Below are 21,151 nucleotides of genomic sequence, written 5' to 3'. Positions count from 1 at the left end.
CGCCAACTTCCTCACTTGCACCGGCTCTTATCATCATTTTTTTTAAGTTTTGGCGTGTCTAGTGTCTATCTCTCGAGTGTTTCAATTTTTCTTCGAATATCTTTGAATTTGGCGGGTAAGAAAAACATTTTTGAAAATGACATTACACTCTAAAATCGTTTGCGAATGGGAAAATAAGATTTTAAAAGTGGAAAGTAGCGATCCGGCGGTGCGGAACGAATTGGCGACATTTGCAACTTCTGTTTGACGACCTTTTTCAAAAATCCTGACCCTTTCCGCGTATGTGAATTACTTTTATTTCATCTTCCCAAGCTGATAGCCAAGACGTCCAAGTACTATGCACTTAGACTGGGTCCCATTTTTAAGTACTGGACGGTTAAAGTTAACGACCCATTTTGATGTAGGTCCATCTAGAGTCCGATTCGAGTTTCGACCAATACCCATTGACCCCGTAGGCCAGAGATGCTGGGAACGCTGGCTCAAAAATGTGTATACTACCTCTTTTCGCCTAGCTATTCCACTCAACTCTGTCGTCCGTTGATGGCTTTATGGCCGGCCAGCACCCACCTAAACATGTGAGAAAAATTCGCCCAAAAAAGAAAAAGAAATTCGCAAGTTCAGCTTTTTTTTTCCAACAGTTAACCCAATTCCCACAGTTATTGGGAATCGATGGGGACGCAGCCCAGGGAAAAATTATAGCGCTACGCTCGTCTAAATCCACATTCACACACGCGGAGTAAAAAAATAAGATTTATACCCGGTTAAATCGCGGAGGGAAAAAAATAAAAATAATTTTTCAGGAATTTTGTATCTCGAATGGGGTTATAAGGAACATGTCGGAAACAATTCAATCGAGCTGATAGATAGGCCTCTCTCTCTCTACATGTACTATACAGCACGTTGTTTAGAGGGTGACGATAATGTTGATTTGATCGCTGGGCGAACGTGACGAGACCAATTCCCAACAATAAGGATAGAAGAAAAGCGCAGCGCAGTCCTGGGGATATATTATTATGTTGCCCATATAATACGAACCGGCCGTATATACGTATGTGCGTAGGCCTGTAATGTGTTTTATCTCCAGTGCCCATCTGCTACCCGGAAAAAAAAAATAAAAATGTCCAGCGAACGGGCAAATAAGAGACCTCCCGCTAGGGCGGTCATATCAAGTGATGCGGTGCTCAATGAATAATGCTCTAGACTCAATGCACACGATGGCAATCTCCTATAGCTATCGTTTTTCTCTCTACTGGAAAATGAATAGAAAATCATTACAAGAGCACAAAACATTAGATCTCTTACATCTCCCCCTTTTTATATTCGAAAATTGGATGTAATGGGATCGTTAACTTCCGCATCATTTTGATTTTTTTCGCGCGAAAAAATCAAAATTCAAATCAAAATTTCTTGTCTTTTCCCAGAAAAACTATTAGAATGAAGTTGTTTAACCCATGACAGTTCGTTCCGTCGACATCTGGAAGGAAAAGTCGATGACCTGGCAAGGTCACCGCGTTGGTTACAACCAAACAAAATAAAAAATAAAATAATAACGAAACATTTTTGGCGAGTTTTCAGCGTAGAGGGGAAGGTCGATAGCCTCTCTGCTGTCCACACACACACAAACAGAAAATTTTTTCATATTTCTCTATATATAGCATACAAGGGTGGGTCCGCGCGCCTGATATTATTTGTCTTGATCCCTTTTTCCGCTTCCGCATTGATCAGAGCGAGCGGCTACTACTGGATGGCTCGCGCTGAGGAAGAACTCGTGCTGTTCGGCGCTCTGACTCATTCAAACCGATTTCTCTCCCCTCCGCGCACAAGTCCACACCACTCAAGAGAGGGGGGAGGAAAGGCCAAAAAGGGGCCCCGCAACGAAAAATGTGTTTATTTATAGGGGGGAGAAGAAGTAAAAAGAAAAAAGTGAAAAAATAGAAATAATTCTTATTTGATGCGCTTGCGCGCCGACCTGACAGCTCCCATTTTTTGAGCCAAGTTGTCGTTGTACACTTACGGATGAGGGCCCGCACTCGGCATACGGCATGTCTTGACATTTTCTCTCTTCTTCTCGTTCTCCAGGCAAACAATAAGTGAAATGAATCCGGAGAGAGCTGTCGCCGCCACCGTCCAGTGAAGTCCAGGCTGCCCAAACAACCCCGCACGACTCTGGTGGAAATCGAAGAAGAAGAAGAAGACGAGCAACAATCATCGCCAATAGAAAAATTCGGAGAATGATGATGATGGAGGAGAATAGCAGCATCAAATCGGCCGTGTCGTTGATGGTGCTGGGCAGCAGCAGCGGCGGCGGCATCGCGGCCGGAGGCGAATCGGCCGCTGGCTCTGAAATAATTCCGCATCATCAGCAGCTGCAACACGATCCTGCTGTCAATGCGACAACCATGTCCGTCCGCATTTACGTGCCGGAACTCAATGTCCAGAAGGTGATCCACTTTCATCGCGAAGAGCTCGTCTGGAATGTCAAACAGCAATGTTTGGCCAGCCTGCCTAAAGTGAGTGCCCAGCCAACTTTGGCTATAACTATTAATTAGCCCCCATCACAAATGACTTGTTTGTCGACATCTCTCACTACTTACTCAGTTGTGTGTTAGAAACTTTTGGGCTCATTTCGTCCAGTTGACTCGTTTGAACTGGTTGGCGGCCACCAGGTTTCGTCACTTTTCTTTGACGCCCGTCAAATTGTGACGTCGGTTTTTTTTTTTTATGATTTTTCATTCGACCCATTTCAAACCAGGATGTTATACTATATGTGTCGTCAATTATTTAGTGTTTTAGTTTTCTTATTGTTTCATTTGCGTCGCCGGGCAGTTATTGTCCAATCCAATTGGCTATTTGTGTGTTTTTTTCTTACTTTCGCACGGGGGCCGTTAATATCATCAGCTTTGTTGTTTGTTTGTTGTGTCTGGCTGGTTTGGTTTATGGGTGAGGAGGGGGGGGGGATCCCTGTGTGATATAACGCGATACCAGGGGGAAATGGAGGGAGAGTCTACGACGATGTGCCGCCCATCAATTTCTTTAATTAGCTCGCCCTGGAAATCGAGCGAGACGGGACTCGTTTATTGAAACAATAAACCCCGCTGAGAAAGAGCTAAAGCCAAAAAAAGAAGCGCTAGCTTTTCTCTCTCACCCGATTCACGCAGCTCTCCAGCAGCTCACTCCGACTCACGATAGCCTTTTTTTTTTGTTTTAATGCTCTACGGGGGGAGATGGCCAGCAGATGGAACAAGAAGAAGAAGAAAGAAGGTCACGGAATCTTCTAGAAAGGTTCACACAAATTGTTGCACAGCAAAAGGCAATATGCGTCGATGATTTTCGGTCTGAACCAAATTCCCGGTTTCATTTCCAACCATTTTTGGCTCTTCGTCTATTATTATTATAACCGTTTATTATCTTTTCGGCCATATAGACTTTTTTCTTTTTACTTCTTATCAGCCCATCTATTTGAATATTATTACTCGTGTGTATAGTATATACTGATATTCTTTTTCTTATTATTAATAATATGTGTTTTTTTTTCAATTTTTTGTTTTTATGTTTTTGTTGGTTGTTTGAAATTTTTTCGTCTTCGACCTGCTGGTGATGTCTGTCCGTTGTTGTGTGCTACCGGGATTATTAAAAAAAAAACACTCCCGGTCCCTATATACCTCCTCTCAAAAAATGTTAACAAACTAACAGGTGGCCTCTTGGTATCGGGTAAGAGGTGTTCTACTAACTTTGTTATTTTTATTTTTGTTTTTTTCCAACTTTGATTGTTTTTCTTCTTCTGTCTTTATTGTTCACGATGAAATCGAATCACGCTACACACACGCTGTTGCCATGACACCGCCCCAGTCTTGCATTATAATGAGAAATGCACGGCATCCCGCCATATTGTATTTAGCCAAGGTGGTCGGTTGCATGTTGTTTATTTGTTACCTCAGCATTGGCTATGATCTCATACTCTCTTCTCTCGTCCTGATTGCAATCCAACTCTCTTACGTACTGCGCTAGGATTTATCGATGCGGATGCTAATGAAATGAGATCCTCCCCGAGTTGCCAATTTATTGTCGTGCCCAGGCGGCCGCGCCTCTTTTATTTTTTTCCCGAGAAAAAAAAACAGGAAAAGAAAAATGGACACGAAATCGACGAAGCGGAGAATTTTGTTTATTTTCATTTTCCAACCAGAAAATGAAAAATGAAATCAGAATAATGAGCTTGTTCACCGCATGATGTAATACTGTGGCGCAAGGGCAGCACGCTTGTGTTACGTGTGCGCTCGACGTGAACCTTTTCCCGTAATCCATGACGAAGCTTTATATACATACTTGTGTACAACTTCCAAATATTTCTTCTTCGTCTTCTTCTTCCTTGTTTCGTCCTTGTTTGATCGAAGAATGCGGCGAGAGCATTGTGCCGGCGGATCTCTCTTGTGGATCCGCGTGTGGGATTTTGATGGCTCACTTGTTGTTGTTGTTGTTGTTGTTGTTACCGTAGGTAGATCTTTTTTTGGAAACAAAAAAATCACCCATGCAACAACAACCCACATCCACACGAATCAACTTTTTTTTTTATTTTTCTTTGAATGTTTTCCACTTATCTTATTTTTTTTTTTTAAATAAATTTAGATTTTATTTTTAATTTTAATTTTTTTAAAGGAGCTGAAGGAAAGTTTCAACTATGGACTGTTTTATCCGCCGTCAAACGGCCGGGCCGGCAAATTTCTCGACGAAGAACGCCCCCTGTCGGATTATCCTTTTAACGGACCTGGCGGCTACCTTGAGGTAGATAAACATTCATTAATAGGCGAAATGCATTAAGTGCGGTTAGGTATACTACTTGTCCGTCCAGCGAGATCCTCTCGCTGCTGCTGCTGGGCAGTAAAAACGTTCGCGGAAAACGAGAATGACATCAGCCCCGTTAATGAGCTGAGCGCTCATTTTGTTGTTTTTTTTTTAGTTTATGACGATCATTACGATCGAAAAAGAGAAAAATGCTGAACCATTTTCCAAAATTTATTGCGCCGTTGCCGTGATTAGACGGTTGACTCCTAACGGCCAGGGATCGTCTTCTTTTCTCCCGAATCACAGCAGCAGCAGACGGTTCAAAAACGTCTAATGAGTTTTCGAGAAAAAACCGGACAGTGTATACGAGCGAGCGAGAGAAACAGTTGTTAATAATGGATACCTAGTACATACACCCTTAATGTTAGTCATTAAGAAACGCGTTCGCTGGACGCACTTGTAACGGTTCTCTCTTTCACCATCTCAACTTGATAATAATCACATCAAAGAAGATCAACTTAAAATAACAAAAAAAAAAAACATTATTTCGATGTACAGTTGAAGTACAAGAGGCGTGTGTACAAGATGCTGCATCTGGACGAGAAGCAGCTGCGTTCGCTGCACACACGCGTCAACTTGCGTCGCTTCTTCGACTACGTGACCAGCGGCCAAACGGAGAAGATTACCAAAATGTGTGCCAAAGGGCTGGATCCCAACATTCACTGTCAGGAGACGGGCGGTAAGTTTGTCTTATTCCTCTTCTGTTTTTCTCGGTATATCATTCGGATGAGGTAGAACATTTCCCATTGAACTGTCATTCACTTTTTTCCATCCGATGGCGTTGGAGCAACGAATTGGGAGGAGAAAAATTGTTGTGTGGTTGGTAGTACACGGGATTTTATAAGTCCCGTGACTCTTTGGGGGCCATGTCTTCTTCTCTATTCCCTCGTGATCCTATTACGAATTGTGTGTGTTCAAAAAGAACGCGCATTTGACATTCCCCCCGTTGCTTTTCGTGGACTAGAAATTGGTTCTGTCGTTAAGGGGATATTTATTTATAACTATTTTCTTTTCTTTCTTTTTTCTATACCTGTCGAACTGAATAAAATGGCGTAGAAAATCGAATTTCTGGGAAGAATGAATGGGAGAGCTGGTAGGCCATTTGGAAATCCTCACGTGAATTGAAAAAAAAAATAATGTGTCGATCTATTCCTTGGAGAGTGTGTGCACAGCAAGAGAGATGTATATTATAAAATGTAATAAAATTATGCATTCCTGGGTTGTGAAATGGCCAAGAGTTATTTGGCCGTTGATGGCGCTGCGATCAGTCATATTTTCCCCCTGACGTTTAGGCAGAAATTTCAAACGCCCACATTTTTCCTGGTAAAAACCTGTTTTGAGTGACATGCCCTGGGTTTTTCTCGACTGACGATTTCCATTTGACAGTCTCGTCACAATTTGCATCAAATCTATTTTTATTTTCGTCATACTTATTCAATGATTATCGTGTACAGAGACCCCACTGACGTTGGCTGCAGTTTCATCTCGCCCCGTGCCACTACTTCTGGCCCTGGTTGGTGGCGGTGCATTGATCGATTACCGAACGAGATGCGGATCGACCGCCTTGCACAGGGCCTCTGAGAAGAGCAGCATAGAAGCTGTGAGAACCCTTCTGGACCTGGGGGCCTCCAATGTTCGTGATGCCAAAGGTCTGACTCCTCTGTGGACCGCAGTGTCAGCCAAAGCCTCTCCAATGTTATGCCAGGCACTCCTTCATGATTACTCCATCCACGGTGTGCAAGATGCTCAGGGATGGCATGAAGTCCACCAGGTTTGTCTTTGCATATTACGTCTGTAACATCCTCGAGCTCTGAATGGGTGGCAGCATGACAATTATTGACATTTTCCACCACATACCATTGCATTAAGGTTTCATGTGATATTTATGTGCTCTCACATTCTTGAAAGTAGTTGTGGAATTGCAGACTTGGCTGAGCAGTTGCAAACTTTCTCACAATCAAAAAGCAGGTGTAGAACTGGCATGTTCACATGCATCAACTTGTGATTGCGACAAAACGCCATTTGTAATAAAGATAGTCGTACATTTTTAATGGGGTTCGTTTCTGGTTAGTTATCCGGAAAATGACGAAACGAGGAATTTCACGGAATGCGCCGTAATAACTCAACTCTCAACCAAAAGGAGAATCTCAACATTCTTTTTTGAATTTCAGGCCTGCCGTAATGGACTTGTCCAGCATTTGGAGAACCTGCTGTTTTACGGAGCCGACATGAACGCCAAGAATGCGTCGGGCAACACGCCCCTCCACGTCTGTGCTGTGGACAATCAGGAAGCGTGCGCACGACTGCTGCTCTTTCGGGGGGCCGATCGCGAAGCCCTTAACTACGCCAATCAGACACCCTACCAGGTGGCGGTAATTGCCGGCAACCTGGAGTTAGCCGCTCTTATCCATCGGTTTAGAGGCGAGGATGTCGGTAAGTCGTCATCGGCAATATAAACCCGTCCGACACTTTCCGCTCGTAAAAAACGTCATACTTAACTTTAAAAAAAATGTTTTGCTCTTGTTTACGACTGACTGTAGTGGCATTCAAGGAAACTCCATCGTTCAATCCCCGTCGGCGAAAGTCTGGCGTACTACTGTCGATGAGGCATTCGATGTCGTCGAATGCCATGATGCTGGACGCGTCTTCCATCGCTTCGTCGTCGACGACCGGATCGAGCAGCACGCCCAGCCCGACGTTGGTGTACAGCTCGCTGACTAGCAGGTCAATGAATCGCCGCCAGCAGCAGCAGCCCTCTCCATCGCCTTCCAGCACTGACCGCTGGCTGGAATCGAATCCCATGTGCATGAGCACCGTGTCTGTGCGCAGCGATACGGGCAGCTCCTCTTCTTGTACGGCTGAAAGCGAAGATAATGGAAGCAGTTTGACTGGTAATGACCGGCCTGCTGGGCCTTATTGTTTTGATTATTTATCTTTGCATGACTCAAATCTCTCTCTCTCGTTTTTCCTATGACCTCGTGCAGACAAAATCAGCGTGGACCGATGCGACATTGTCAGTGATAGCTCGGGCGTTGGCACGTCCAACAGTGGAAGCGGCGGAAGCTACGATGCAAATACCCCGTCTGAGCACTCGCTGGTCCTACCAGGCATGACAGTCATCTGCACGGAGGCGTACAGTTGCAAGGAAGCCAACCATCTCAACTTGCAACCGGGGGATATTATTGAAGGTAACGTACTACCTGCTTATTAGTAGCAGTTCAATGGGCTGGAAATTCGAGAAACTCGACAATGACGAACCAATTTTTTAAATATCATCATTATTTAGTGACGGGATTAACAGACTGTGGGCTGTTGGAGGGCTGGTTAAGGGGAGACAGTGGCTATTTTCCTCCCAGTTGCGTGCAAGAAGTTAGGTTGCGCAATCCGGCCGCTATCGCAGCGGCTCGACATCATCCCAGCCCGGCTGTCATCTCCAAAGCTACTGGTGTGCCAAATATGGGCATGACCCTGCCTGTGTCGGTTCCCGTTTTGCAACTGGGAAAGACCATGGAAGCCAGAGCTGCCGGTCGCCGAGAAATGACTGCACAAAATTACGGAACGACTCCACGGATGAAGTCTCTGTAAGTATCGGTTGATAAGTTTTATACCAGTCAAACTTAAAAGTAAAACTGACGACTTGTTTGGTTTTAGGTGCAGCGAACCGCGGACTGTCATCCTGCATAAGGGCCAGAGAGGATTTGGTTTCGTGCTGCGCGGTGCAAAGACAATGACGGGCATGAAGGATTTCAACCCTATTCAGAATCGAGTTCCGGCTTTACAGTATTTGGATAGTGTCTGTGAAGCTGGCAGTGTAGCCGACCAAGCCGGACTTCAGCCTGGCGATTTCATTCTGGCTGTGAGTTTCTTTGAATTGCTCCATCGAGTTCGAATTTATTTTTATTTTTTTCCTTTTTTTTTTTTTACATCAGATCAATGGAGAAGATCTGGCCAAGGCTTCGCACGAGACTGTGGTCGATTGTATCCGTCGTTCGGGTAATTTGGTTCAGCTGACTATCTGCTCCGCCACCGTCCAACCTGTCAACCAATCAGTCAGCCAATCAGTCAGCGAATATTCTTTAACAGTCCCCAACAGTAGTCGACAGTATTCAACACTTCCTCGAAAGTTACCCGGTAACGTACTGCCACTACTTTGTAATCGGAAATTGCAAGTCTCTTGGACGACGACGTCTTTATCGATTTTCTTCTCGTTTGCAGGGCGGCCCCCACAACCACCGAAACGAGATCCCCGGACGACGCTAAGTGTCCCCAGCGCCCTCCAGCGCCACCAGCGGAGAACAACCGGTCACCCCGTGTTTACGCCAGTGTGGCTGAAATGAAGCGCATGAGAGTAAAGCTTTTCTTCTTTTATTACACTGAAATGATGAAATAATTGCATTTGGGTTTGTCCAGAAGCAGAAGACGTCGGCAGAGCTGTTGAAACTACACAAGGAATTCCACAGCACACCGGAATTGTGTTGGGAACAGCAGCAAAATGGCGAAGTGATGACTTCTTCTTGGACAGCAAAAGTCGAAATTCCACCGGATGTTCCATCGGCGGAAGATGGGCGAAAGAGTCAGAGCCAGGAGAACGTCTACGGCATGGAGCTGCAGGCTCACAATCAACGCAATTCGCGTCGCTCCTGGGCTCCTGGAAATGCTGCCTCCAAACCGGGAGGGCCACGCCATTCCGGCGTCCGTTATCACGGCTCTTGGCAGAACATTGAGGATTCCTACCAGCAGTCGGAAGACGACGACGATGGAGATGAGACGGAAGAAGAGGAGGAGGATGGCGATGACGACGGAGAAGACGCAACTACTCCGATCGCCGATCAATTGAATTTGTTGGGGAATCGCGACTACCGCGCCGTTAAGCCGTGCCGTCCGATTTACTCGACCGGCAATTGCAATACTCTTCCAAAAAGAGCAGGCAGTCCGCATTGTACGGCTCCTCCGCCAAATCATCCGCCGCCACCTCCACCTCCACCGTCTCAGGTTGTCCGAGTTGACGTTACCAAAGCTCACAGCGAATATGCCGCCGTCGCTGCGGCCGGTGGCGACCGTCCTTCGACTCCAGTCATGTCCAGCTTCCAACCCAGTGACAATGCCAAGCTCTACGCCCTGCCGGAAGATATGAAAAACGTCGGCGTCATGACACTCCGCCCGACCGCATCCAAGAAAATGACGAACGTCTAGTCTTCCATGACTGGATCACCTCCATCTTCGGCAGCTTCACGATCCAAGAGTTTACCGCCACGCAGTTCCCGTCCCAATGTCCAGGTCAAATCGGCGAAAAACGAAGAGCCGCGCGTCAGCGTGACTGTCAATTCTACTCCGCTTATACCCGATCCGGACTATGACAGCGAAGAAGAAGCTGCCCAGAATGGTCTGGCAGCAGGCAAAGCATCGCGGATGATGGTTGCCCACAGCACGGTGGCCGACAACGAACCTCCTCGTACGAAGCTCCTGATTGAAATCAAACCGCAATCTCAGCCGATTGAAATCAAACAAACGAATCCGCCCAGGCAGCCACAACGGGTCGAAGTCGAAGGGCGAAAGTCGGAAGGCAATCGAGCAAGTTTGCCCAAGTCGCAGAGCTTTTGCGCCGACATTCTTAAGGCCAAGTCTTTGTTGAAGAACTCTCAATCGTTTCCTGAAGAGCTCAGCGATCAACTTGTTCAAGATCCCTATTGCGAAGACGCCTACGTCACTTTCGTGCCGGTCAACGGCAGCAGCAGCCAGTCGGAGGAGTCGCAATACGGACACACTAAAAACGACCGCCGAACCGGAACGCTGACTCGCCACGCCGTTTCATTAATTCAACTGCCGCCGCCGGTCGAAAACGGAGAGCCGGACATGGAAGACAGATTGCAGTCTCAACAGTCTGATATGGCCGTCGAACAGGATTCGGTCAGCACCATATCGATGACGTTGAGTTCGCTTTCGACCAGCACCAACTCTTCGGAGCGGGACGACGCTACGATCCTGGAGAACCACAAACCGGTCAAGAAGATCAACGGTCATTGGCGGGAGGCGGGGGCGCCGTCGTCGTCTGAACACCAAACGACGTCCGACGGTGAGCGAACGATTCCGAAAACACGTTGACGAGTTGAGAATTATTAGGGCAATTAAATTGAATTATTGAAAAATTATTAGGGCGCAAAGCGGACAAGACAAATTCAATGATCCACACGTCCAAGAAATGGATGAGAAAAGCTTTTGCTATCCAGTCAGTAGCCAAGGCTCAGAAACGTTTTCACAGGTAAATCGGTTTGGTTCAGCCCAGATTGATCAAATCTTGCATGAAATGTCTTTCATAGCTGACCAAAATTCATTTCCCACGTTGGTTAGCAATTTCTTATTCTTTTTTTTTTTTTTTTTTTTTTCAGGGCCCGTAACAGACAGCTCAAATACACGCCAGAGCATAATGCACTGTACATCTTTGTTTTGGAATCCACTGACACCTCAAGGCAAAGGTCTGCTGGCCATTCAGTCCGTCTCTCAAGTTCAGGTACAATTCCCTAAATGTTTGATTTAAATTTGTCTTCAAAGTAATTTATATTGTGATTTGTTTCTTGCTTTGGCATAGTCTGGATTTAGGCTGGATTTCGATTTGGACAAGTCGACTCAGATTGTCAAGAAACTCAAATTAGTCGACACGCCGTTACAGATTTAACGCAAAACTATGCTATTTATCTATGCATATTGCATATCTATGCTTTTGCTATTCTTAGATGTTAGAAAGTAATCAATAATTGATTTTATTGATATTTTCATTTTATAAATGCCTATGAAAGCTTTTTCCCGGCGAGCAAGATTAGTATTTGTTTTTAAATGAATTGCTCAAAATGCTCATATCAAATTATCAATCAACTCATGCACCGTCTGATGTCATCGAATTCGATTCCTATTTCCCGCTATTTCCAGAGTGATTATTTAGCAGTTTGGCACCGTTTCACGACCCAACAATTCTTTAATCCTTTTGCTTTGTGCAGTAGCCATAGCAGGTCATGTCTATGCTACTTAAGAAAAGGAAATAACAGAATTACTAGTGTCAGACCTTTCCTTATAATTGTAATCACATTTCCTTTGAATATCCGTTAATATTGTCGATGCAAACATGCCACAAGTAAAAAGTGTTGAGAGTCTGTTCCAGTTGTGTTTAGACAATGTTACAGACCACATGGATGAATGGGCTAAGAAATCGCCTAAGTTGAATGGAGTGGAGGACATAGAGTTCATCAAAAAAAGCACTAATCCTTTCTATGATTTACGTAAGTAACTTGAATTACATAATGATGTCGTAACTTCATATGCATTTTTCTATTGTCAATTCTTTTAGCTTCTGTTATCATAGAGGAAATCATTCTGCTTCTTAAGAAAAAAAAATTGCTTGAAACCAAATTTATCGAGCTTCTCATCACTCCACAATTATGGACTTTGGATTTCCGTTCAACGTGTGATAAAGATGAGGTGTCTGGCCTTCTCCGTCTTGCCACCATCATAAGCCCAGTATGCTTCAAAATTTAAACATATTTAATGGCATGAACATTTTACTTACTGACACACTTTAGGATCTGAAAAATTTGTGGCTTTGTCATGAGCAATACTTCATAGACAATGATAAATATGAGAGTTTCATTCCCAAATTTTCCAATTTACAAGTTGTGGATATTTCATATTCTAAGAAAGGAGACTCTTGCTTGCAGTTACTTGGCCTATATTGTAAAGATTTGAGGTTGGTCTCTTTGTTTTATTTATAATGTCAGTTTACTACAAACAAAAAAACATTGATATATTTTTAGAGTGCTGCATGCTAAACACAGCTCAGTTTCAGACTATGGAATTCAACAGCTGTGTGTCAGTGGAAAGTGCAAATCCATTCATAAATTGGATGTTTTTAGTAACTTCGAGCCCCTGACAACTAAGGGTCTCCAGTTGGCCATTCTAAATTTACCTGCCCTAACTATACTTCGTCACCCATTATTAGTTGACGTTTTGGCCGATATGGCTCAGGCTGCCATGGATGAAAAACTTGAAACGCCCAAACTATCCTTGTCGACACTCGCCATCCATTCGTCATATAAAGCTGGTAGTCTGGCTCTTGCTGTGTCCATATGCCCGTCTATTACGACTATAGATGTAAGAATGGCAGAAGAATTGACTGACATTGAGCTTTATGCCCTATTATCTCTAAAAAATATTAGTGCCATTCATTTTTGTGCTTCTGACCATAACACATTTGATGGTGGCATTGTCCCCCTTCTTAAGTCTTTTGGAAAATCTTTGAAGTCGTTGGGACTTTTCTATTTCACCTCTACCGTTAAAATTCGTGCTGTTACCGAGTATTGTCCCAACTTGAAATCCCTAACCCTCGGTTGTAATAGCAGTTACTCGATGGCATGGACTGAAGAAAGTCAAAAATCTCGTGAAGGCGAACCGATCGATGGGGGACGACTCGAATTGAAGAAGCTTGAACAGTTGCAGTTTTTTCTTAGAAAAGGATTCATCGACAGTGAAGTTGTGTTGGCACTTCTTTCATCCTCTTCGCTCAAGTCTATTTTCTTAAGTGGTTGCTGCATTCTCACTGATGACGTTCTGCTGAAAGCTGCTAATTACCACTCGTTCCGAAACTTAGAGTCTTTAGATATATTTGATTGCAAGACGGTTTCAAGTAAAGGTATTGACGTCCTCATGGAAGAAGGCAATTCTCTCAAGAGTCTCGACATTCGTGGTTGTGGACAGATTTTGATTAAACACATTTCATCTTGGGTCAGGAAAGCTGCGAAGAATAATTGGGAATTATCTGTGGATCCCAAAGTTCCTCTTAGTTGCGTTGAACACAGCGATTCTGATAACGATTCTGAAGAAGGATTTCAATTTTTGAATTTTTTTCTAGCTGGTTTTATACATGATATGCTGGATTCGGATGATGATGATGAAGATGATGAAGATATAGAGGTAGAAGAAGACAGTGATGAAGACCAGAATTAGAATGAAAGTGATGAAGAAAGTGAAGGTGTGGAAGACGATGACGATGTTATGGAATTTTAAAATTGATCAATAACGATTTTGTGTACTCATTTTTATTTTATTCCCTATAGTTTCTGTTCGTAAGTTTGTTTTTTTTCTACTGTTTTATTTTTTTGAATGGAACTAATGTTTGGCTGGAACGAGTCTTCACTCCGCATCCTGGAAATATAGTAATCTTGATTTCAGTAGTTGCTTTCATTAGTTTTCATTATTTCGTGATTTGCGATGCATTTCGTTAGTTAAGGGACACGGTGAATCTGTTAAAAATTGGTAATAACTTAATTCACATTTTTAATTTATTCTAGTTTCTATTTCTTGTTTCCTGAAAAAAACTTATTGGATTTATTGGAAAATTCAGTCAGCACTCGTCAATTACTACTTCGTAAATAAATAGGTTTGAAATATTAAAAATGTATTCCCGCTACTGATTTCAAGTTTACAAGTTACAACGTTCGTAATTAGATTTTTTTCGCTAGATGACGTTGGAGCCGGTTTGTTTTGATTTCAGAAAGAAATGTCTCGTGAACTAAGTAACTGGCAAGAACTGTTAGATTCTTTTACCAAAACCGGCGTAAAACAAGGGAAAGTCAACAAAATTCATCAAATAAAAAACAGTAATGCCGACAGAATTAAAGAAATTCTACAGGATGAGGAATTGAGGTATGTCTTAAAATTGGTAAGCATTGATTTAAAAGTCACACAACACTCAGCTTCTTTTTGTATAAATTGCAGAGGGGTGTTGATAAAATGGATGAATCACCAGATAAAGCGTGAGCAATCCGATGAAGCAACTAAATATTTTCGCGAGGTTGGAAACAGACAGTTTTCTCTCAAGGATTACTCATCATGTATAGAAACGTACACCCAAAGCATTCTCAGTTGCCCTGAGGAAAGTGAAGTTGAAAAAAGTTTGGCCCTTGCTAATTGTTCTGCCGCCCTATTCCAATTAGAGTTATATTAAGACTGTCTCGAAGATATCAAGTTGGCGATTAAAACAAATTATCCTAGTCACTTGCTGCCTAAATTAAGTTTTAATCAGAAAAATAAAATCGCTAAAAAGATTGGGCATAGAATAAGATTGTTTACAAACAACAATAGAAGAATTAGAGTCTGTCATGAAACACTTGCAAATGACAGAGAAAGGTTTTCATTTTTTCATTTAGAATTTAGTTCTTAAAATATATTTTCTAATTCTCTACAGGAAAAATCCAGTCAGATATTAGGTCTGTGTTGCTGGATAACCAAGATAATGAGAATGGTCCAAGGGAAGCATTATCAGAAAAAGAAGATCTGGTTTTTCCTTATTGCGGTGAAAACTCTACTTTTAAAGGAGCAAGTTCTGCCTTGAATATCAGGTAAAATTTCACAGTTTTTTCAAATGAGTATAATTTGTAATGGTATGCTGCTATTTTATTCTTACGCTAAACAGCCACTCGAAAGAAAAAGGGCGCTACGTTGTAGCTAACAGAGATGTTAAAGCTGGAGAAACTCTTTTTGTGGAGCAACCTAATGCGTTGGTGGTTTTGCCCGACTTCCAGACTTCTAGATGTCATCATTGTACTCGTCACTCATCAGCAAAACGATATCCGTAGTTGGATGCAAAACGATATCCGTACATCATTGACGAGTTGGATCACTTCAGTGTTCGCTTCCTCCCGCTGTGACACACTTGTCATCATTCACCACGGGATTATGCCCAGGTACCCATCAATTGAATTATTTTCATAGGTTATCTACCAATAGTCTTTAGTTGCGTTAGACTCTGTCTGTGTAGTTTCCAAAACAGGCCCTTCTTACGCGCCAACGAAGTTTTACTTAGACGTTTCTTTTTTCTAACGCTAGATGGCTTTTTGAAAATTTGCAGCTGTCAAAACAGTCAGTTTCAGTTACTTTGCACATCTCTTTAAACATTTATCGACTGTTATTTTGTTGAAATATTTAGTGATAACTGACGATAACTATTCCCCCAACAAAGTTCACTTGTTAGATTTTTCATATTTTTTTTTTTTTTTCTACTTCCGGTTTGCTCATTTCAGTCAGTAGTTCAGTAAATATTCATTTGAGGAGCAAAACAACCACATATTCGTGATCCTCGTAAAATTTGTGGTAAAGTTCATGTTTTTATTTGTGCGTTTTCGTACTTCCGGTTTTGAAAATTTTCCTGAACTATGCATCAGGAAAATTCTCGATTTTTGCCAAATTTTGGATTTCGTTTAAATCACATCTAATCGACCCCAAATTTCATGGAGATCACGAATATGTGGTTTAATTTGACGACAGCTCAATGGTTGAGGCGCTGTGGTTACTTCCGGTATTCTTCCTGAATTGTTTTTTTAAGACTAGCAAGTGAGCTTTGTTCTGTGTGTAGTACTTAATATTGCAAGCTTGTTTTTAAGTTTTAAAAATTGCAACTTTAAATCTTTGAGCTTAAAAACCAGATCAATGTGCCTATATGTATTATGTAACTTTTATTGGCATGTCACTTAATAAGAATTATTTTGTCTTTATTCAGGTAATGCAGAGGAGACGTCGAGAAGATGGACACCAAAACGTCGCCGGTATCTCCAATTGTCAGCGCGAATCATCATTTGTTTTTTGGTAATGTTTGCTTGTTTGTGTTAACCCTTTGGCTGCCACACCTTTTTCTCCCCTGCACGGGCCGCGCTGTTCGGTCTCGTGGTTTACAAGCCGCGGGGTCGGAGAGTCGCCAAGCCCAAAATTTGCCGCATGGCAAGCCTTTTAGGCAAAAGGCAATTGTCAGCACGGACTTGTCAGCAATGGCAAGTCCCACTTGGTCATGGATCCTTCAGACGTGGCGCGTAGAGTAGTAGAGAGCAACCTACGGGTTGTATGGCGTGGCAGCCAACGGGTGAACCTAAGTGTATGTATGTATGTTTGTATGTGACTGTAAAATGTGGTGGAATTGTGGGTGGAGGTGGGACAATATAACACAATTCTATATATCTTTTTTTTGTTTGTATTTTCATTTCTAAAATTGGTCTCAACAGTCTTATATCAACATGCATTATGTCCAAATGGGCTGCTTGCTACCTTTATTTTCCCACACCAGAAGATTGTACCAAGTGCTAGCAAAGTCAGATGCGATAATGTCGGTAATAAACTCTAAAAGCCATTGATGATGTCTCTCTGCAATCGGTCTCTACCAAAGTCCGTGGGTTCTTTGGTGATCTGATAATAGTCGAGGACTTACTTTTCATGATGGGATTCAAGGAACGGCCAGAAGATCTTGGGGGTCTGCAACTGACGGGGAAGGTTGCGTAGTTCCTCTTAATAGCGAGTGCCCAGCGACCGCGTAGTTACAGTTTTCTTGCAACTCACAATTTGGGCACCTGGCGGCTTACTTAATTTTTAGTTTCCTAACATGAATCCTAGGTCTAGTAAATAAGTAATAATTGGAAGGACATAAATTTGATTTCCCAGTAAAACTCAAGTGCTTGAATCACGTAATCAGTAATCGCGAATTAGTCCAGATTCCGAAAATGACATTTTGTTTTGCTTTTAAAAAAATCAAAATTTGATCCGCCTAACGGCGATATCGAACAGCGCCTAACAGTGCCTAGTCAAAATCTTCCACAACTAGTTCGTGTGTCGAATCATATGCTTTAATACCTTCATTACCTACCGTCTCCTGCGACCCGGAAAATGTCCCTTGTTATTTCCGCTCCGTTTCATCGTGTGTCCACACGGGAAATTCTGAAGCAGGTGTTACGTAAGAGAATTATCCGCTTAACGCTGTAAATAAACTTTTGGAAATTGTCAAACAACAAAGGCGAAACATCCGTGTAGATAGATAGAAACTTGTATTGCTTGTAACTGACTAGGTCGGGTATTATATACAAATAAGAAACGATTCGTAAAGCAAAGTGTATGTGTGTGGGAGTACGGAAAGTTTGAAACAAAAAAATCGGGGGGAAGTGGGGGAACGAGAATGTTAAATAACCGAGTCGGTGTAATAATGTTAATTAGTTTGATCGATAAGGGGTGAGGTTTCTTTTACTAAACATACCCGTCAAGTGTAATTTGTTATTACTATTTTTGATTTTTGTGCGGGTTACTCTTTTTTTAATATGTAAATTTGCGCTCGTCTGTCGTTGTTGCGACATGTCCTCCGCTTCTTGACGAGGCGGGAACAAGTGCTCTGGCGAGATTTCAAAAAAACAACAAACGAAAAAGGGAATCATGTTTTTCTTTTTGCTTTCGTTTTGGCAAGGGAAATCGTTTTAACGTGTCGATTTGCAAAGGAATTGCGCAGTGTGTCTTTCCACTGGGCATTCGACTTGGTGATCATCAAGTCAAAGACAGAGGAGGACGACGAGTTCGTCGCTGAAGTAAAAAAAAAATTTGCTTTCAAGGAAAAGAAGAAAAACTGTTGGTGGAGGATTGCACGGGGCTTATTATCAAGTTAAAGGAAGCAACGAGTTAGTCATTTTCATTCTTCTCTCCTTTTTTCCACTAAGAAGAAGAAACGAAACCAGAAAATCAAAGCTATTTCGCGTCACCTTGCAATTTCCCGATAATATGCTTCACCCAACCCTTGGGCAAGGGAACGGCGGATGCCGACGACGATGAAGAAGAGGCCGTCGGAGAAAGAGAGTCGGGCCCTTTCCTCGGCTGAGAGCGGACCATGATGGCGGCGGTGCCAGTTCGACGCTGGTGAACGGGCGAATGCGAGTCGACGAGATCGTCAGAGAAGCCACCGCCGGCCGGATGCACTTCCACCACCGTGTTGACGGTGGATGTCGAATGCTGGGAGCTCGTCTCGCTCTCGTCGCCCGGCGTCTTGGCAGCCGACGAAACGGCCTGACTCAGCTCCATACGACGCTGGCTGATGGATTTTAGATTTTCCAGCGAAGCGCTGGCCGACACTTCCTTGCCGCCGGAACGGACGCTGCCGCCGTTCTCCTCCAACGATCGCATCCGATCCAGGATGGCTATCCCGCGATGACGACTGTGCTGCTGCTGCTGTCCATTGTGGACTCCTCGGTGCGATTTGGAGGCAACGGGAGTTGGCGGCGGTTTCGTTTTGACGACAATCGACCTCGTCACGCTGCCCGTCTCGTCCCGATCGCTAAAGATGGCGCTGTCGCGGCACCAGTCGGCGGCGGCCCCGTCCAGCAGTTGCTCGACGGCTTCAAAGGCTCGCTCGTAAAAGAAGCCGTCCATGCCCGTCGCCGAATCCTCGTCGTCCTCTTGGTCGCTGTCGGAATCGTCAGAGTCCATCATCATCATCTGCATGGCCGCGTCCCTCGTAGACTCCAGCGTCCCGTACCACGTCGTTTTCGAGGCCAGCGAGGCCGTCGACTTGGAAGACGACAGGTCCGAGCGCGACGTCGAATAACAACTCTGTTCCAATTGGATGCCAAAAGATGACGGGAAATTGAATGAATCAAAATCTGAAAAAACTGGGCAAGAGTGGATCGACTTACAGGCGTTGCGGGTGAGCAGCTGTACTTGGGGATGACGTAATCGGTCGAATCAGACAAGTTGGCGATGCGGGCGCCCACGGCGGCGCTGTGAGCGGCCGCGGCCGGACTGTTGCCGTTGTGCTGCAGGCTGTTGTGACGCTGCCTCTGCAAATGGGCGTAGCGGCTGGCCAGGTAGTGGACGACTTTGCTGTGCTGCCGGCCGGCCGACGACGAGGAAGCCGTGCCGCTGTCGTCGTGGCTCAAACTGAAGAGCGACCCCCAAAAGTGCTCAGAGCCCGAGCGGAGCTTAGAGGACACGGAAGACAAGACCGTCTTCAGCGACGACTTGGGAGGCGCTCCTGCGGTAGATTTTGTAATCCGGATGGACGTGGATGTTGTCCGTGCTGACGCGAGGCGTACTGGGAATGTCGGTCAAACTATCGTCGAACCTAAACCGCAAAAAAAGGAGAAACGGAAATTAATTTTTTTTAAATGCCAAAAGTCTCAACGGGGAGGATCCAAAGAGATCAAATGTTTTACCCTTCGGTGGTCGAATGCTGATCCGTCTGATCAGACGGCCGCTCTGTCTGCGAGCGGATGTAGAGCTCGAGGGCGTCCGTCTGAAGGTCGATGGGAGCCGGACGATCGGATGCGATGGTGACTGGTCGATCCATCCAACGGGACTTGACATCCGGTGGAGTCTACAAAACAAAACAAAAGAGGTTGACGTTTGGTTATTATTTGAGTTGTTGAGGGGCACGGGCAGCCATCGTCCATCACCAACCTGGAAACTGCGGGGGAGTGAACCGGATTTCTTGCACGGCTCCGCCAGATGTTCGCTCTGCATCTGGAGCCAGACGGAAGGAACGCAAGGGCTGGTCGATATGTTCAAGGGATCGACGTCCAAGTCGATGGGTTCCCTCCTCGAGCGACTCCGGCTGGTGCTGCTGGCATCCGGCTCGACCGACTGCAAGTCGGTCCAAGTCCTCCGCTGCGGCGGCGACAAGGAACGGATCCAGTTGGACCAGTGATCCGGCGAGCCAATGTGGTTCAAGAGTTTCTGGATGCGGCCGCCGACTGTTGCCAGCGAGGCGGCGGTGGCGCCACTCTCGGCGATCGAGGCTTCCAATTTCTTGGCCACTCGAACGGCCTGCTGGCCACGTGCTGGACACGACAGCGAGCGGCTGAGGGTGGCCTTTTTGCAGCTGCTGCTGGCAGGAAAAGGCGTTGGAAAGGCCGGCCAATTGAGACGAATCGGCCATACTTTCTGGCGTCTTGTTGCCCAGCGAGTGGCGCAAATGGCAGCGGCTAAAGTGTCCACCTCCCACTCCTCCTCCGCCCTCGGCCCGGATCGTGACGTAGTCGCCGTCAATGTCCGACAAAACACCTCCGACCGCTTCCATCATGCTGCCGGGTCCCGAGGGCGAGAGGAGCGTGTCGTAGATGCCCTCGTCCAGCGTCGTCGACTCGGAGCAGACGACGTAGGGGCGCGACGAGGACGACGACGACGAGGCCGACGGTTGGCGCTCGGCCGCCCTCCGCTTCTTGCGCTGCAGGATCCGTTGGATTTCCACATTCTGCAGCACTAGTTGCTCGACGATGCGTTCCAGGCTCTCGGGCACTATCCGCTGCGGTTGCAGTTGTTGCGGTGGCGGTGGGAGGAGCATGAGCGTTTCCGGGTCGACTGCTGCCACCAACGCCGCCCTGGACGAGGACGGACCGGCAATTTCAACTTGAAGCGTCCCGCTCGATTCCCGCAGTTGTTCGTCACGCATCTTGCAGTTGACGACGCTGTTGCTGCTGAGGCCGCCGCTCCCAGCATTTGTACAACTCGTTGGTTCCGCTTCACTCTGGTT

The 21,151-nt window shown here is 44.9% G+C and overlaps 3 protein-coding genes across 6 annotated transcripts; 2 read left to right on the top strand and 1 right to left on the bottom strand.

Moving 5' to 3' along the window:
* Positions 1-2,053: 2,053 nt before the first annotated feature.
* LOC124320582 (protein shank-like) lies at positions 2,054-9,743 on the top strand. 3 transcript variants are annotated; one of them, XM_046783416.1, is made up of 12 exons: positions 2,054-2,510; positions 4,654-4,779; positions 5,338-5,518; positions 6,294-6,610; positions 7,011-7,272; positions 7,380-7,730; positions 7,824-8,027; positions 8,126-8,420; positions 8,491-8,695; positions 8,769-8,970; positions 9,055-9,187; positions 9,256-9,743. In XM_046783416.1, exons 1-11 carry the CDS (start codon positions 2,232-2,234, stop codon positions 9,174-9,176), a joined length of 2,544 nt encoding a protein of 847 aa, XP_046639372.1. In that variant the 5' UTR covers positions 2,054-2,231; the 3' UTR covers positions 9,177-9,187; positions 9,256-9,743. The 3 variants fall into 3 exon arrangements, with proteins under 3 accessions (XP_046639372.1, XP_046639373.1, XP_046639371.1); XM_046783417.1 differs by having other exon boundaries at positions 9,253-9,743; XM_046783415.1 differs by having other exon boundaries at positions 2,055-2,510; positions 9,250-9,743.
* Positions 9,744-10,769: 1,026 nt separating this feature from the next.
* Positions 10,770-14,057, top strand: LOC124320587. 2 transcript variants are annotated; one of them, XM_046783425.1, is made up of 7 exons: positions 10,770-10,912; positions 10,993-11,098; positions 11,226-11,347; positions 11,437-12,110; positions 12,179-12,348; positions 12,411-12,574; positions 12,642-14,057. In XM_046783425.1, exons 4-7 carry the CDS (start codon positions 11,957-11,959, stop codon positions 13,828-13,830), a joined length of 1,677 nt encoding a protein of 558 aa, XP_046639381.1. In that variant the 5' UTR covers positions 10,770-10,912; positions 10,993-11,098; positions 11,226-11,347; positions 11,437-11,956; the 3' UTR covers positions 13,831-14,057. The 2 variants fall into 2 exon arrangements, with proteins under 2 accessions (XP_046639381.1, XP_046639380.1); XM_046783424.1 differs by having other exon boundaries at positions 11,426-12,110.
* Positions 14,058-19,318: 5,261 nt separating this feature from the next.
* LOC124320597 lies at positions 19,319-21,143 on the bottom strand. Its single transcript, XM_046783444.1, has 3 exons — positions 20,080-21,143; positions 19,836-19,996; positions 19,319-19,744 (listed from the first exon to the last, which is right to left on the bottom strand). Exons 1-2 carry the CDS (start codon positions 21,068-21,070, stop codon positions 19,866-19,868), a joined length of 1,122 nt encoding a protein of 373 aa, XP_046639400.1. The 5' UTR covers positions 21,071-21,143; the 3' UTR covers positions 19,319-19,744; positions 19,836-19,865.
* Between the last annotated feature and the right edge of the window lie 8 nt (positions 21,144-21,151).

This window comes from Daphnia pulicaria, chromosome 1 (genome assembly GCF_021234035.1).
Source record: "Daphnia pulicaria isolate SC F1-1A chromosome 1, SC_F0-13Bv2, whole genome shotgun sequence".
Lineage (NCBI taxonomy): Eukaryota > Metazoa > Arthropoda > Branchiopoda > Diplostraca > Daphniidae > Daphnia > Daphnia pulicaria.
Note: the sequence above shows the minus strand (reverse complement) of the source record. Positions and strands in the feature narration are given on the sequence as shown.

Coding starts and splice junctions, on each gene's coding strand:
- LOC124320582 (XM_046783416.1), top strand. CDS start 2,232: ATGATGATGATGGAGGAGAATAGCAGCATCAAATCGGCCGTGTCGTTG. Junction 5,519..6,293: donor TCACTGTCAGGAGACGGGCG/GTAAGTTTGTCT, acceptor TATCGTGTACAG/AGACCCCACTGACGTTGGCT. Junction 8,421..8,490: donor ACTCCACGGATGAAGTCTCT/GTAAGTATCGGT, acceptor GTTTGGTTTTAG/GTGCAGCGAACCGCGGACTG.
- LOC124320597 (XM_046783444.1), bottom strand. CDS start 21,070: ATGCGTGACGAACAACTGCGGGAATCGAGCGGGACGCTTCAAGTTGAA. Junction 19,997..20,079: donor CACTCCCCCGCAGTTTCCAG/GTTGGTGATGGA, acceptor TTTGTTTTGTAG/ACTCCACCGGATGTCAAGTC.
- LOC124320587 (XM_046783425.1), top strand. CDS start 11,957: ATGCCACAAGTAAAAAGTGTTGAGAGTCTGTTCCAGTTGTGTTTAGAC. Junction 12,349..12,410: donor TTGCCACCATCATAAGCCCA/GTATGCTTCAAA, acceptor GACACACTTTAG/GATCTGAAAAATTTGTGGCT. Junction 12,575..12,641: donor CTATATTGTAAAGATTTGAG/GTTGGTCTCTTT, acceptor ATATATTTTTAG/AGTGCTGCATGCTAAACACA.